The sequence below is a fragment of the Schistosoma haematobium genome, chromosome 1 (assembly GCF_000699445.3).
Source record: "Schistosoma haematobium chromosome 1, whole genome shotgun sequence".
Classification (NCBI taxonomy): domain Eukaryota; kingdom Metazoa; phylum Platyhelminthes; class Trematoda; order Strigeidida; family Schistosomatidae; genus Schistosoma; species Schistosoma haematobium.
In genome coordinates, this window is record NC_067196.1 from 31,635,308 (window position 1) to 31,653,776 (window position 18,469).

The following is an 18,469-nucleotide window of genomic DNA, read 5'->3' on the forward strand; positions in this document are numbered from 1 at the left end:
AAACTTGCCTATAGATTTGACTACACCAACGATCGGAGAGGTAAGGATGACCGGTCATCAGACAAATCAAGGGTGGTAAAGCAGCAGAACCAGATAACATAGCAGCCGAAGCAATAAAGTAAGACACAGGAGTAACTGAGAACATGCTCTACGTCCTGTTCAGGAAGATTTGGGAGGAATAACAAGTGCCGACGGACTAGAATAAAGAATATTTGCATTTGATGAAAGATTTGTGATCGTGTGTTCAAATACACTGGTTGTCCCCACCTGTGTTCTTGTTCATTACAGTAGCAGGGAAAGTTTTCAATAGAGTATTGTTGAACCGGATGAAGATTCAGTAAGCGCCCGGCTTCGAAACCAACATGGTGGATTTCACAAGGATCGGTCGTGCACAGATCGAATTGCGACACCATAGATCATCGTTGAACAATCAATTGAATGGAACTCGTCACTATACATCAACTTCCTTGATTATGAGAAGGCATTTGATAGTGTGGATAGGAGAACATAATGGAAACACCTTCGACATCATGAAGTACTTGAGAAGATTGTCAACATCATCCGGAACTTATACGACGGACTGCAGTGCAAAGCGGTGCATGGAAGACATCTGACAGACGCATTCTAAGTGAGAACTGAAGTCAACCAAGACTGCTTACTCTCCATCTTTCTCTTTCCTTTGATGGTCGACTGTATTATGAAGTCCTCCACATCTGACAAGAGCCACGGAATACAATGGATAGCTTGGATGTACGTGGACAATTCGAACTTCACTAATGGCCTGACCATTCCATCCCATAAACATCAACGAATACAAGTCAAGACAAACAATGTAGGAGCTACCTCTGCATCAGTAAGTCTCAACATACACAAGTGAAAAACCAAGATACTCAAATACAACACGGAGAACACCAACCAACTCAATCATACGTGATGGAGAAACTCTGGAACAGGTGGAAATATTTACGTATCTGAACTGCATCATAGATGGACGAGGAGGATCCGATGCAGATATAAAGACAAGGCAAAGCAACAACATCGTTCCTACAGTTGAAGAATGTATATGGAAGTTAAAACAACCGTCAACCAATATCAGTTACAATGTTCAATACGAACGTCAAGACAGTTCTAAAATATGGGACTGAAACTTGGAGAACTGCCACTGTCTACACAAGGTACTGAATGTCTATTGGTCGGATACTATCAGCGACAGCCTACTATGGGAGATAACAAACCACCTTCCAGCTGAGGAGGAAATTAGGAAAAGACAACGGAAGTGGATAGAACATACATTGGGAAAGTCATCAAACTGCATCATGAGACATGCGCTAACTTGGAATCGCGAAAGGAAACAGGAAAGTGGAAGGTCAAGGTCAAGAATTGGAGGCAGACATCAAAAGAATAAACGGCACTTGGGAACAACTGGTAATTTGCACCCGCAACAAAGTAGATTGAAGATAACTGTTGAGCGGTCAATCCTGCATGAGAAGTAACAGGCGTCAGTAAATAATATCAGAAAAAATACCATATTTGTAAGAGTTCTATCAATTGATATTCACTTTGCATGTGTTTAATGCCTTTTTTTCATACCAAACAATCTGATTGGTAATATTCTATTTAATTACTTACTTACCTACGCCGGTTACTCCCAATTGAACATAGGCCACCGACAAGCATTCTCAAACCCACTCTGTACTCGGCCTTTCTTTCTACTTCCATCCAATTCTTATTCATTCTCCTCATGTCTGTCTCCATTTCTCGACGTAATGTGTTCTTTGGTCTTCCTCTTCTCCTTTGGCATTCAAGATTCCATGTGAGTGCTTGTCTTGTGATGCAGTTGGATGCTTTCCTCAATGTGTGTCCTATCCACTTCCAGCGCTTCTTTCTGATTTCTTTCTCCACTGGGATCTGGTTTGTTCTCTCTCACAGTCGTTTGTTGCTGATATTGTTTGGCCAACAGCTCCGAAGTATTTTGAGTAGACAACTGTTAATAAACACTTGTATCTTCTGGATGATGGCTTTCGTAGTTCTTCAAGTTTACATACAGAAGAACTGTCTTGACATTTGTATCGAAAATGCTGACCTTGGTGTTGATTAACAGTTGCATCGGATCCACCGTATTCATCAATAATGCGACCCAGATATGTAAAGGTTTTTACATCTTCCAAAGCTTCTTCAACAAGTGTGATTTGATTGGTGCATGCTGTGTTGTATCGGAGAATCTTGCTTTTCCTTTCGTGTATGTTGAGACCTACTGCTGCTGAGGCTGCTGATACACTGGTCGTCTTTTCCTGCATTTGTTGTTGCGTGTGCGATAGAAGAGCCAGATCATCTGCGAAGTCTAGACCTCCCAGCTGCATTCTAGTTGTCCACTGTATCCCATGCTTCCCCCCAGATGTTGGTGTCTTCATGATCCATTCGATCACCAGGAGAAAGAGAAAGGGTGTGAGTAAGCAAGCTTTCCTGACGCCGGTCTTCACCTCGAACGAGTCTGTCAAGTGTCCTCCATGCATGATTTTGCAGTTTAATCCATCTCATGAATTCTGTATGACATTGACTATCTTCTGAGGCACACCGTAGTGTCGAAGAAACTTCCATAGTGTTGTTCTAATATTCTATCTAGTATATTAATAATAAACACGACAAATACCTCAATATCCAGTCATAACATACTGACCACTTCTTAAGTTATCGCTTTCAGAGACTTATTTTAAGAAATCTGCTTTAGAAACAGTAAACTTAACCAAAATTGTAATAATCACATGATATAATGCAATGTCAGTCGAAATTTTAGAGTATTATTTTTTTTTTAATTCTATGATGTATAGTTGATTTTGGTTAGAATCTATAATGACATGGATAAGTTATGAATTAAATACAATAACCAAGGTAACTAATCAATATACTATTTTAATAATGTAGTATATATTTATATTTGCAATCGGCTCAGGAAATTCTATATTTATGTTTATAAATGTATGTATATTCTAATTTAAAATTATCATTCTAATTATCTTAACCATGTGCTTAATAGTCACGTCAACTAGAATTAATCATTCTACTTAATCTAAATTTATACTTAAATAGAGAGAGAGGGAGAGAAAGGAAAAAAATAACAAACTAGAACATTGATAACTTCCTTTAATTCTCTCAACGTTACAAATTAATTATGTTTTTATTTCACTCTAAAGTAAAAAAAAACAACAACTATTACTATTATTAGTATCAATAATAATAATAATAATAATAAATTAAGTTAACAAAATAACGTCGTTACCTACCTACTCATTGTTTGTTTTTTCATCATTAAAAATAAATTATTCATTTTTTTTTACAAAATAATCAACAATAAATGTAAATAAATAATTGAAATGAGTAAATGATGTTTTCTCGTTGTCATGAACTTTATCATTACCAACCCTTCATAAGATTAATGAATATCATTTTAGGTTTCTATAATAATAGTAATAATAATAAAGTAAAGGATAAAATAAACTAAATTGAATGTTGTCAGGAAACATTAATGTTGATTTATAAAATCTGTGGTTTACTATTTCTCTTCATAATGCTAATAATAATAATAATAATTGTAAAATGAAGAGAATAAATTGACAAAACTCTCATAGTTAGTTTGTGCAAGTAAAATAGAAAAAAACAAAATAACAACATTGTTTCCGTTGAACTTTATGATAGAAAAAATAAACAATAAATAGAAACAAATAATTAAAAAAGTCACAAAATCTATTTGATTTATTTTAGCGACAAATAAACTGAATGATTATTAACCTATTTTGTAAAAACCTCTGTATTGATATCGAGTTCATTATGCGTTTATGGCAGATTATATATATAGACATTAACACCATTGGATGCCGGCTCAATGGTTCAGTAGGTTAAGCGTTCGCACGCGTTACTAAAGGCCCTGAGTTCGAATCCTCCGAGTGGGATCATGGACGCGCACTACTGAGGAGTCCCATCTAGGACGAAACGGCCGTGCAGTGCTTCCAGGATTTCAATGGTGGTCTAACATCAATCGGTTCATGATCTCAATAAAAAAAACTATTTCTGTTGAACTTTATGATAGAAAAAATAAACAATAAATAGAAACAAATAATAAAAAAAGTCACAAAATCTATTTGATTTATTTTAGCGGCAAATAAACTGAATGATTATTAACCTATTTGCTAAAAACCTCTGTAATGAAATCGATATTATTATGCGTTTATGGTAGATTATATATATATATATATATATATATATATATATATATATAAGAGAGAGAGAGAGAGAGAGTATGTGCACAAGATTTGTTCACGAATCCATAATGTAAATATTATTTATCTAAAAGCAGAAAAATTAGGTTGAATGAACCCTTTCAATTGTAATTAACGCATATAAAAATTAGTTTAATAGTTGAATTCATGAATCACTGTAACCTTGACCAACATTGGAAACCTAGAAGCACTGAAGAACTTTTTCGTCCACTGTGAACATACACGATCCCGTATGTGAAACTCGTATCCAGGATCTTCAGTCTTGTGCTTGAAATAAATTTAGAATCTTATTTAGAAATCTTTATCTTTAATGTGAGTAAAACCAGAAGTGATTAACATTTCTTAAGGAATACACTGAATAATAAAATTATTGAGGTTAAATTCGTTTATATCTTGATTTTGACTTAGTGATGTAAAGTATGAGGTACTCACATGAACCTTATGTATGGTTACCAAAATGAAATACTAATTAGTCCAAATTAGGATTTGACAGCATAAATCTAATCAGATTTCAAATTTTTACCATTTGAAATTAATTCTTTTAAATACCACTAATCTCAACTTACACGCTTTAAAATCACATGAATAATTTTGTATTCAGGTAGTTATAGATGACATAGCAAACGAATCAAGGACGTACGTTTTGTTCTAGATGAGGGTTCTAAACTAGGTCCGCATTTGCCAAAAGAGACTTATCAATCGCAATTCTAAACATCAATGGGAAGATCCAAGTAATCAATATGTATGAATTAAGTTTGTATTTATTTGTAAAAATAAAATATATTCGGGAGATTAAGACAGTGAAACATCGATTAGAATTTGAACACTGTTTCACATGTCTATTGATTACCGTTACTTCAAATATCCCATAAAATATTCATTAGAACGCTTCTTTAACCAAACTGAAAATCAACGCATATTGTTGAAATTTTTACATATAGAAAAATATAAATTATTAAAGCCAATCATAAATGAATCAATAGATTATGGAATTAATGAATACTTTTGTGCTTAAATCGTTATCACTAAGCAATATACCATACCATTTAAATGAATAGTGACAAATACAAATACAAAATTCAGCTAAAATTTTTACTAATCGATCACTCTAAACTATTCTTAAACTCATGAAGCTAATAGTTACAGTAATCAAATAACAAAGTGTTGATAATATGAATGAAATTTTCATAAGCTTGTAGTAGATTATTTTAAATAAGTATAAACAGTAAGCCATAAAACATACTTGTATCTCATATAAATGCATGAAAAATTGATTAAGCAAATAAATCTGATGAAGTGATACTTGTAACGGCTCAAAAGTCTTTTAAAAACTATTCAAACTAACAAAATATATAATAAAGAACACAATAGCGAGATTATAGTTTATGGACGAACCAATCAGGTATAAGATAACAGGACTCGGATTTTGGCGCGAAATTCACTCATCCATTTGGTTAAGTAAAGTCTTGGCATTATAGCTGATTTCAGTTCGTGATGAAAACCCTAAATCTAACTCCTAACCTTAATCATCAACTTTAAATCATAATTTCAATTTCTTATACTAATTTATAACCCTCATTTGGTCCCAGTTATCATGTAGACACTCTCAAGGTCAGTCTAGCGTCGCTCAAAGGCGGTCCATAAATTATAGTCTCACCAACATCATAATTGCTTCAATCAACTTATATGAATTCATTATTCAGTCCTTTGAGTGTTACCTGCGTGTAAATAACTACCATTTATTATTTACTTCATAAGTATTATTAAGAGTTACGCTATCTCACATTAATATCGCAATTTATTTATGATAGAATGATTAGATATTTGAAAAGATAAAAGAATTTTCTAGCTTTAGCTTCCTGAATTGTGTAACATATTTCAACCTTTCATTAAGATATACAAATAACTTTATGACTTCAAATTCGATTTCTAGTGTTATTAAATTAATGATTAACATTAACGATGTTTGTTAATAATAGTAAATTAAAATAGGAGGGTAAGATTAACGATAAGAAGCTTGATTTTTAAGAATATATGATGATATAATTGTAGTGAACGAAAACACAAATGGGGACAATCGAATGTATTGAATGTATTTGAATACAAATTCACAGAACGCCTTGGTAAAATCTGAGAACCATACAGTAAATACTTAATTTACAAAATTTCAATCAATTGTCTCAGACTTCACTGTTTCATCACTTCTTTCTGTTCCCATTCTTTCCTTCTCTATCTTCTCGACCTTCTGCTGCCATACATTCTATTCCTGACTAAATTTATATACTACTTATCTCGATATAAGTAGTACACACCACACAATAATTCAGTCATTGGATGTTGTTATAAATTATTGAATATGGATTCTTTTTTAAATCTGTGCTTTGCCTTAAGAAACATTTTGTAAACAGATCATAAATGTTAATTGTTTCAACATTATTATCACTCTGAACTAAGAAAAATTATGAAAGAAACAAACTCAGTAATCAATAAGGGAAAACTAAGACAAATTCAAAAATTATTTGTCTTTTAATTTATCGGTTAACATCTGAAAAATATCATCTAACAACACTATGGAATGTTCATATCGAAACGTTTCACAAGTAACCTTATACATCCGGACTCATATTTATAAGTATTGTGATTTACCACGAAATTTAATAATATTAGTTGTCAGACACACGATCTTGCGGATTATCTTAAGTAATTTGCCACAGGTCTTCATTTTAATTACAAGCTTCTGCAAATATATTTTACTTTTTAGTGGCGCACAAGGGATAATCTACTTATGAGCACTGAATGTTGAATGAATATTTTTTAATTTCATCATTCTGAACAAATAATTTAAGACAAACAATAAGCATTCTACTGCTTTCCACTATCCAACTGTAAGCCAGTGTCAAGCTAAACCGCTTTCAATGTACATATACCAAAAGGGACTGACCAGCTGCACTCTTTAACATCAACTACAGGACGAGAATACAAACCCTTGCAAATTAAAGCGTCAAGAATCCAACACCTTTAAATAAATGAGTGAAAATTTATTCGTTTGCTTTCTTAACTGTAAAACCATTCGAACTCAAGTATCTCATCAGTCTATTGTCAAAGGATTATTGATAGTGTTACATAGTAGTAGAAAAATCCATAAAACTATTAACCCCAACAAGAATGAAAGACTCTAAACTTCAATAGAAATCAGGTTCTAAAATCTTAAGAACATAATTTTACAAAAATTCCTAGCATGAAAGTCGTTATAACTTGTGGCCTGTGTGCCTTGTTAATATATAACTTCACGATACCGCCAATTAGAGAGTAGTGAATTATCGATCAGACCAATGACGCATAAGGTCCGTACGAGCAGTCTAGAGTCTTTATCGGTCGTGCTTCCCGCCTAGCCCCACTTGTTAAGTCTAGTACACTAATATCAGCCTCTGAAATATGAATCATGTATTCTAAACATACTGGGTATATACAAAGCAGACAGACCACATCGTACCATAAAATAGGAAACAATATTTGTACAAGATTTAGCCAAAACTCATTGTGAATATGAGAGGTAGTAATTGATAGATAGAACATAACTAAAGAATGGTAAAGTGTATAATAATAGTTCATAGGTCAAAATAAGGCTCATAATATGAGGGATACGAATATGAATAGTTTAGTTACTTAATAATTATACGATAAAAATATACTTATAGTATTGGTCAATAAATGGATCCCAAAAGTAACCATTCATTATTCTTATCGGCACATAACAAAAATATTTCTACTGCCTTTCTAGTCACATATGCATCCCTAACAGCCAACTCAATAAATTTTGCTTTGTCTAATTAAGAAGATTATTAAAATTTGTTTACCGTGAACATAAAACCTTTAAATTAGGCCTAATATTAGATGTCGTTCTACACCGAATGTCTAGTGATCTTAATATGAATATTCCATCAAAATTTCCCATCTCGTAGTTGAGTCTTTGACCTCAAATCTTCAACATGTCCTATAATTTTTAATAAGCCTGATAATTCATTTATTTACTAGTTATCTCATAAAACATTTTTGCATATTACTGAATTTATCAACCATTTAAGCGCTCACAGTGAAAACTAAAGGTTATAAACTTGATCGTTTTCAAGGTCATGGATGAACATCTTTGGAAAGTATTACATTTGAATAAAGAAGCTATCCAATACTCTCTGGTTTTCAATCACCGTTTAACTATAATTAACCTATGATGTAAAATATAAAATAATGATATTCCATTTTTATACAGTAACTGTAAAGTACACACCATAATTTCTGCACATTACACACATATATACTCACACAAAAACTTATTATAAAAGCTTTTCCATACAAATACAATTGTGTAATTTTTGAAAATGTAATCATTGAATAGATAAATAAACTTTATCAAAACATTATTTTTATGAAATTCATTAAAGTTTCATATTACATTCAGCTTAAACTGTTCACATCACATTGTTTTCCTTCCTTCTTTCCCTATAAATCTAATTAATAATGGACATTGATAGGTAGTTCTGTCTTTTTAAGGTAACTATACACTAATAAATCTATTTACTTCCCTGAATTGAATTATTTCATTTTATCAAAATGAAAATATACCATTTTAAAAATAAAAACAATAATACAATCTGATCATAGCTTATAATCAAAGAATAATTAAATGGTGATTTGATCCTTTATGTTTTATTTCAAGACTTTAATGAACTAAAGATAAATGGACACATAAAGAAAATAAGTGGACAAAGTCAGAATCACTTGTTTTATTGACTAATCAATTATTGGTGAAAAACAATAATAGAGATGAAAGCAATCTACTAAACAAGAGAAAAAGAAACGGATGACACAATAATAAGATAAGATGTCGTCCACATCTCAATAACTACAATACAGTTAATATTACTCAATGGTATTTTCTCAGTTAATTTCTATAAATGCACAAATAAACAATTACGTTGTCTTGTTTATAACTAATGAACCCTAGGGGAAATATAAGAAGAAGATGACAACATAAACAAACTACCATCTTTGTACGTTTTCATTTATTGCCACTATTCTTTCATTTTATATGAATTATAAACACGAATTAATATACCCCTATATATATAACACGACTCAGTGCTAGATTACTGTAGGTCTTCACAAAATCTTATGACCTTGTAGTCGATTCTCGGTGAGCTTTTGATATATTTGTTGCTAAAAGTGAAATAGACATCAGATGATTACTAATTTCTCTAATTTACTAACTGATAACAATTAATAGGAATATTTACCTTCAAATTTTCATCCAACAATAAAGGACAATTAAAAGGATTGATCTTTCCAACTCAATTCTCGTTGACTTCGTAACTATAAATGGAAGTGTATACTTATGACAAAGGTTTTGAGATACCGATGAAACATGTGAGAAACAAAGGAATTGAAAATATGTCTTTTCGATAAAGATATTATTTAATTTTTTAATTGAACAAATATCTTTATCTAGCAGTAACTGTTTCTTAGCACTGTTCTGCAATGTATACAATTTCTTTTTTCTGTATGAAGTGATTGTCATTCATTTTCTGGGTTTAATTTACTTAAATTATAAACAAATAGTTTTCTTTGCCCCAATGGTACCTAAATATATAGGAAATTACAAAGGGCATATGATAGCTTACAGCATGTATTACTAGGGAATGATACTATAGAATTGTGTAATTGTTACAGAACACAAAGACGCTATCATTCTTACATTCACAAATATTTAAACTTTTATTTTGAAAACAAAAATCACTTCAACTGTAAATACCAGTTACAATTTAACATCTCAAATCAAACATGAGTTATATACTTTCAAATATATCACCTATATAGTTGATGACAAACCGCATTTTTATATTTGTATGCAAAAAATGTAGAGTATATGTCTACGGAAATTACAACCATTCTATTTCGTTTAATTAATTATTTATATTTCAGTTTGTCGAATAAGTATGAAGTAATTTGTTAGAACCATTTGACAAATGATCAGGATTTCTGTCAACTCAGTAAGATTGGTCATTTTGTGAGATGACAACTGTTAATAGATCATCATAAATCTAATAATTATTTTTATGTAAGTGATTTCTCTTGAAAGCCAAAACTGATGGTAATTCTCCAAATTAAAAAAATAGTACCTCAAATATATCAATAAATTAACTACCAATTTAATTTATCAGTATAAGGTTGTGGAGATTGTTGTGTTTTGATTGAGATCAAGAATCGATCAATGTTCGATCATCATTGAAAACCTAGAAATACTGGACGGTCATTTCGTCTCAGTATGAAACTCCTTAGCAGTGCACATGCACGATTCCGAACATGGGACTCTAACCCTGGATCATCGGTTTCGTGCTATAACTTCTGACTTCCAGACCACTGAGCCGGTATACAATGGTCTTAAAGTTTAACTTCAAAACCATACTAATAGTCAGCATGAGCTTACTAATGAATAGATTCGAAAGGTAATTCCCGAAGTTCTGGTGAGAATCAGTGACTAGTGGAGCCAATTCATATAGAATGTAAGACCGATCAAAGACAATGGGAGATGGTCGCACAGTATCGTGGAGTGATTAAAGTTAAACATTAAGACCGATGGATGCTGGTTCAGTGGTCTGGAAGTCAGACGTTATCGCACGAAATCGAAGATCCAGAGTTAGAGTCCCATGTTCGGAATCGTGCATGTGCACTGCTAAGGAGTTTCATACTGAGACGAAATGACCGTCCAGTATTTCCAGGTTTTCAATGATGGTCTAAAATGGATCGATTCTTGATCTTAACCAAAATTTAAATTACGTTGATCTGTCACAAGATGGTAAAGTTTTATTGGTTTATTTTCCAGTAGATTTTCGCCCATCTGTAATCAGGTAAATCAGTAAGTATAACATCATCATGTAGAAACATACTTTACAAATGGGATCGTAACGTGTCTGTTTCATATTTTACGCCCAAACCACAAAAGTCAAGATACTATATGTCTTTTTCGGCAATTATAAGACTCCATTTGATTTAACATTGATATTGATGAATTTCGAGTCAATTTTACGAGAATGACGTATTCACAGGAAAAATAAATAAGTCCAATATGACAAATTGCTTAAACACACACAAGTTTTTATTGTTTTGTAGATTAATTTTGACAACGTCTATTATATGCCAGAACCTTTATTTTAAGCTAAATAGCCAAAGCTTCTGATCAACCAAAGTTATGACGTCCTTTAAATAGTTAACAGATAATTATGATTAACACAGGCGGTTTATTGGAACTGTTCAGTCTGTACATTTTATAATGGATTAATGTTAACCAGATAACTGATAGAATTAAGAAAACACGAAGCAGCTCTTTCTCCATCGAGCAAAAGCCAAGACCTTTATGATATACATAAAACATTTTTCGCTTTTTTGGTAGGTATCTGTTTTACTCCTAACACGAAACAGACTTGTCAGCCAGGATTTCTGTCATATAAGAACGAAATAACAGTCCAGTTGTTTCCACTTTTCTAACGATATTCTAGCTGACGTTGGTTCATGATATAAACTATAAATATGGAAAAAAAAATACTTACGTTTTTTTATTACATTTCTATCTACATATCTCAAGTATACAGTTACTTTAATATCATCAACAAAGTTAACAATGATACAAAAATTGTTTTAGACGAATTCCACTAAATCATTTTACCTGTCAGTATACTATTATTAGAAAAATCAGTAATAACCAGTAACGATGCCAAATAACTATGGATAAATGTTTCTCTAAATATTTGCTAGTTTTTGATAATGATGCATAATATTTTCTAAGTCTCATCTCTACAATAATGATGCATTTATTCCCATGTATTAAACTGAATATGTTCAGATATTTTTATCCATCGTCAAATGTAGTCAGCTTCTCTGTATAAAGATTTACTAACACTATTAATCATTAATAAAGAATCTTATAGCATAAATCTTAGTGTACTATTTATTATTCTCAAAATAAAAACAAAAAAAAGATAAATGAGGCCGCTTCCAGTCAAACTCAAAATTCATATAATTCATTATTAATTTTCAGTGTATTCCTTTTTCAAGTAAATAAACAATTGCACTTTTATGTTATTACTAAGTTGATAAGTAGTAATTACACTCTGCGATATTTTAGGTTTTTGGAAAGAAATACATTTTTTTTTCGTAGGATCTTGGTTACACAAGATTTTAAAGTATTGATAAAGAACAATATCCTTGAATTATTCTTGCTACCAAATTAACTTAGGAAAATGGTGGTTTTAAATTAAGGATAAAAACTAATTCTACCATTCAAACAAGACTTTACTTGATAACATATGAAATAGTGTAAAAGATTGAAAGTTAATAGTCACATAGTTGATGACTAATCTACAAAAAACTTATTTCACAGAGTTATAGATTGTTTCAAATAGAATTTATCACATTTTATTTTGTCACTAAGTAGTTTGTATGCATTTTAGTTCACTAATAGAAAATACAATTTCCTAATTATTTGTTTTGTATTCTAATTGTTGTTCATTTGAAAAGTATTATTTGATTAATTTAACTATGACAACTAAACTTAATTTGACTACACTACTGATGTTACTACTGATAATCGATTTAAAAAAAAAACAGACGAACAGAGAGAATAAATTTCCTTTCATTCAGTTTTTCATCATAGATTTTATAAAGGATTACATGGAAACCAATTTGTATCCAAATATATTCTAGAAATCTTCTCATCGTTCGAACAAATGGAAAGACTTCTATCTTTAGGCACTAAATCAAATCTATTGGCTAAATTCATATACTAGTGTAATGCTACAAAATGTCAGATAGTGTATGTCGTTAAAGAGCTTCTTAATAACTTAAAACAAAAATTTTTGGACCTCAGAAGGATGGTGGTTGATTCACAAAAAAAAGAAACGTACTAAAACTAATAAAATCCTAGACAAAAAGATTCCAGACATGAAATTTCCTTCTAATCCAGGTCAGTACATGCACAGTGTTTCCGGTGTTAATCTCAATGAGACTAAGTTCGAAGCTTTGTCACTAGGTTGCAAGCTTTGTGACTTGAAGAAACCAGTTCATGAAATTGATGTTAAAATTCCATTCGAAAAACGTGCGCAAACGGTAGAACTAGTAATTCTATCAGATGATTTTATAAGATTAAAATCAATACTAGTGGACTGTTACTTTAGCTACTCAAAAAAATGTACAGATGGAACAGATTTTGGACAAAAAACAATGAAGCATCAATGAGACTTAAAATTGGCGACAATTTGTTAATCTCAAAATCAGACTAAGGTTATGGTGTAGTTCACATGGATAAATAAAACTATTTAAATAGAACGAAGGTCCTTTTGAATGATAAGAGTAAATTTAAGAAACTTGTAGTGTGGACTAACGTGGCTGTTATATAGATTATCCTTTCATATTATTAGAAGACAAGAATGAAAGGGACATTTGCCTAATAAATTTAAGGACATTGATCTATCTATTATATTTACGCTTAAAGAACAGAGTAACAGTATATCGTTTCCAAATATCCTCTTAACAAGAAGAGTAGATGGGACATCAAGAGAAGAGATACATAAAAAATCTGTAGTTGGACAATATACTCATTTCTGTAGTGATATATAATATATTCTATCAAACGTGGCCATCGATACAGGAATGAATTTTCGCCGAATTTATATTAACACAATCCTTCTAAAAATATTCAGACAATTTTCTAATTTCTTCTACTTTTACATATTTACATATTTTTAATATGCGTTTTGTAATTCCGGCATAGTTACAAAAATACTGACCTTTCATCAAAATATTATGTAACATAGCAACTATTTAGTTAAATTTTTACAAATAACTGCATTGATCATCACAACCCCCTTCCTTTCAATGACTTAACATTATTTTTTATTCACTATGATACTGTATAATTAACACATAACACTACCACTAAATGAAAGCCATGATGTGAAACTAATTGATCTTAACTATTAAAATTACTATGATATCCACAAAACCCCTTCTGATACTAATTAACATATGCTCACTAGTGACTGGCTTCAAGAGGTATTTCCTGGAGTTCTAGTGAGAAACAGTAACCAGTGGAATTCAACCGGATCAGTCGTGAGATAGTAACTCACTGATGACAATTGTGGATGTTTCGCTCAATTTCGTGGACTAGTTGAAGTTAAACATCAACACTGTTGAATGCCTGGTTCAGTGGTATAGAGGTTAAGCATTCGCACACGAGACTGATAGGTCCTGGGTTCGAGTCTCGAGGGGTGCGGGGTCGTGGATGCGCACTGCTGAGGAGTCCCACAATAGGACGAAACGGCTGTCTGGTACTTCCAGGTCTTCCATGGTGGTCTAGCTTCAATTTACTTATGATCCCAACCAATAAAACTACTATAATATTCACAAAACTCCTTCTGACACTAATTGTAAAAAATATTTTTTCAGTCAATTCATCGTTTTATTAAACGTCTGAAGAAGTTATGTAATCATTTATTTTCAAATAAAAAAACATTATTTCATAAGATAAACTTGAGTATAATTTATGGTACAATACAAGTTCATCTATAACAGTTTCATCATTATAAAAATATAATTTGTTGTATGTATATATAATAAGTCCTGTAATCATTTACAATGAATCTATACTATTCAATCTGCTTTCTAATGAATACTATATTACATAATGTTTACATTGATTCATGATATTATGTAATAAATGTGTACAAATGTTTGTTTTTCGGTTAAGAAAGCTAGAAGGTTATTCGCAGTTTGAAATTCTATACATGAATTATTCAACAACAAAAAATACTACTTATGGAAGTGATAGAAAAGAAAAGTAAATTCAAATTGAATTATATCTTAGTTATTATGACTATTTTATTCATTTGTAGAAATAATAGTAACAAACTGAGGAATAGTGTTGACGTTTTGTAAACATGAGATGATACTTTGAATGTGTATTTATGGAATTGTGACTGGTTGATTTAATATTTAAAAACAAAACAAAAAAGAAATTAATCGTCAAAGACAGACTGTTAGTAACAATAAGGTTAAATGAATGAAAATGATACAACTAATTTGATAAAATTATGAATGGTAAGGTTATCTATAAATGATTTGTATTAATTGAATGAAATATACAAATAATATACATAAAATATAAAGAAAAAAGATTATGCTAAATTAATTCATCTTCTACCACGACCGGTTTTATGAGCATAAAATTTATTGAAATTTTCCGTAATAATTGGTACTGGTATAGCTAATGTTAATACACCAGCTACAGCGCATATACTACCAACAACTTTTCCTAATGGTCCTTTTGGTACTTTATCACCATAACCAACAGTACACATTGTAATGACAGCCCACCAAAATGCATCTGGTATACTTTCAATTTGTGAACCTTTTCTATCAATTTCTACATAATAAATTGTACTAGAAAATACTAATATACAAACAATAAATGCAACAAGAAATAAACTTAATCCTTCAATACTTTCTTTAAAAGTTAATACAAGTACTTGTAAACCAGATGAATGTTTTGTTAATTTAAATACTCGAATTAAACGTATTACACGTAGAAATGCTAAACTAGCACTATTTTTTGCTCCTTCACAACTAAATGTTATTAAAACATTGAATAATGTTATATAATATGGTACAATTGCAGCTAAATCAATTAAATTTTTAATATCTTTAATAAATATTTTTTGACTTGGACAACTAATAAAACGTATAAAAATTTCTATAGTAAACCAAAATGTACATAATGTTTCAATAATAAAAAATGGATCACGAAAATTTGGTCTTGTTCCAGGTTCACAATGTGTTTGAGCATATACTGGTAATGTTTCAATACAAAATAATATAATAGAAATAACAGTAAAAATAAATGATGCCATTGAAAAGGTAAATGCTAAGATAGATGTTTCTGGATATTCAAATAACATCCATAATTTACGTTTTATTAAATTTTCTGGTAAAACAATAATATCCGGTACATAACCTTCATTTTTTTTATATACATCTAATGCTTCAGATTCAATTTGAAAAAATTCTAATTCAGTAAGAAAGACATCATCAGATACTGTAGCTGGTCGTTTTAATCGACCACCATATTGATAATAATTAAATATTGCTTCAAAACTAGGCCTATGCCTATCGAAAAAATATTCTTTACGATATTCATCATAGAATGGTTTACGTTTATTGTAATCACCTAATAAAGTGGTTGGATGACGTTCAAGTACAGTTAGCCATGTTTCAAATTTTAAACCACTTACATTAATGGTAATACGTCTACAATCATCACATGATGTAATACTAGATCGTGAAACAGAATCTTTATGATGTGTATAATCCATGGAAATAGCCATACTTGATCTTGATCTAGTATTGGACAAGTTTTTAACTTTATTCATTTTAAAATTTTTATTTAATTTATTCCAAAATTTACTACCATCATAATCACTGTGTAATTGTTTGAAACGTTCTTTAATAGTTTTTCGTCTTTTCAACAATTTATTTTCAATATTTAATGTTGATGCCGATATTTGTTTAACATTAAATATTTGTGATGATGTACGACGATCTATAATGGGCATTAAAAATTCTGGTACAGCAAATTTCAATTCTTTTTTTGGTAGTGAAAATTTAGCATCAATTGCACTAGTACTATCATATTTTTCAATCTCATCAGAATTATTATGATTAGAATAAAATGGACGTTTAGTAGGATTTGTCAACATTAATTGATTACTTATTGTAGGAAAATAAAGTAGACGATCTTTAAATGTATCTTTCTGTACATTTACAAATAAATTACTTGTATCTGTATCATCAAAATATTTTAACTTTGATATATTTGATGTAACAGAATTACGTGAACATTGTGGTTCTGAATCATAGTTTATTTCATCAACAGCTTTTGTATGAGATGATACAGTTTGGCCTGAATTTAGGCATCTTAAACATGAGGTTAAAGAAGTAGAAGAACTACCTGAGTGATAGGAATTCGGTCTCTCAATTGTTATATTGGATTTATGTATACTTACACAGGAATGCAAATCATCGTCATGTATATTTAATCCAGACTCAATATCATCATCCATAATAGAATGAGTCTGTAATAATCCAGTAGAAGAATAAAATGATTTTTGCTCATCTGTATATTCAACTGGTAAAGAAAGTTGCTTACTTATTGATTTGTGAATTGCCATTTGAGATTTTGATGTACTAGGTTTATGAGTTATACATCGATATGGACATTGTTTACGTAGATGACTATGATAACGTTGATGTTGTTGTTGATGACGACAATGTGGAGCATGATGATACAGTGGATGACGTGAATAAATACTTTTTTCATTAGTTGGACGCCTTTTTATTAAACCGAAAAAATCACGACTTCGATTTGTTCCATGTGAAATTTCTGGAGTTGAAGAAAATATGAATTTATCTGATTCAATATTTTTAGGAGTCTGTGGAATCACTTTCATTAATGATGTTGTATAAAGCATCTTGACAGTTAAAATTAATATTATAAGACGAATAATTAAAATTTCTTTGTTCTCAAATTCCAGTGTAAGTGTTATGAAGTCAAAAAGATTCAATTGATTAAATAAATATTCTGCCATAAAATTGTGAATAATACATTCCTTCATCAATAATATGCTTTCTGTTAAGTTATATACAACGAAATCTTATAAATTACGTTCTTTTGTATTAGTGAAAACCAAACTACATTTAAATGTAAAAGCAGCATATTTCAAGTACTTTTAATTTACAAAATATTTGTACATTTACCTGAGCTATTTAAATAATAATTCCATTTCCATGATAAATTTTACACCAATCAGATATCAGTTAAATATTCTAACTAGTAGATGATTGGTTGAGTGATGAAATTTCAAAATGATTATTGGACATTAAAAGAATTGAATTTTATAAGTGGGTTTTAAAGATATATATCGTATAAATACCTAGCTAGACAACGTATTCACAGATGATAAATAAATATAAGCTTTAAAACAAACAGTGGTCAACTTAATAGACAAAACTGAATCCCAATTAAACTGAACTTAAGTTGAAATTTGATCAACTTACATGAGTAGATCAACTTGAAATAAAGATCTACAAAGAAT

At 30.6% G+C, this 18,469-nt stretch overlaps 1 protein-coding gene across 1 annotated transcript; it reads right to left on the bottom strand.

The window, feature by feature from the left end:
- Positions 1-15,511: 15,511 nt before the first annotated feature.
- MS3_00007540 (uncharacterized protein) lies at positions 15,512-18,112 on the bottom strand (the record flags this gene model as incomplete). The annotated part of the gene is made up of 1 exon (XM_012940965.3): positions 15,512-18,112. The coding sequence occupies exon 1, from the start codon at positions 17,987-17,989 to the stop codon at positions 15,512-15,514; it is 2,478 nt and encodes an 825-aa protein (XP_012796419.2). The 5' UTR covers positions 17,990-18,112.
- Positions 18,113-18,469: the final 357 nt, after the last annotated feature.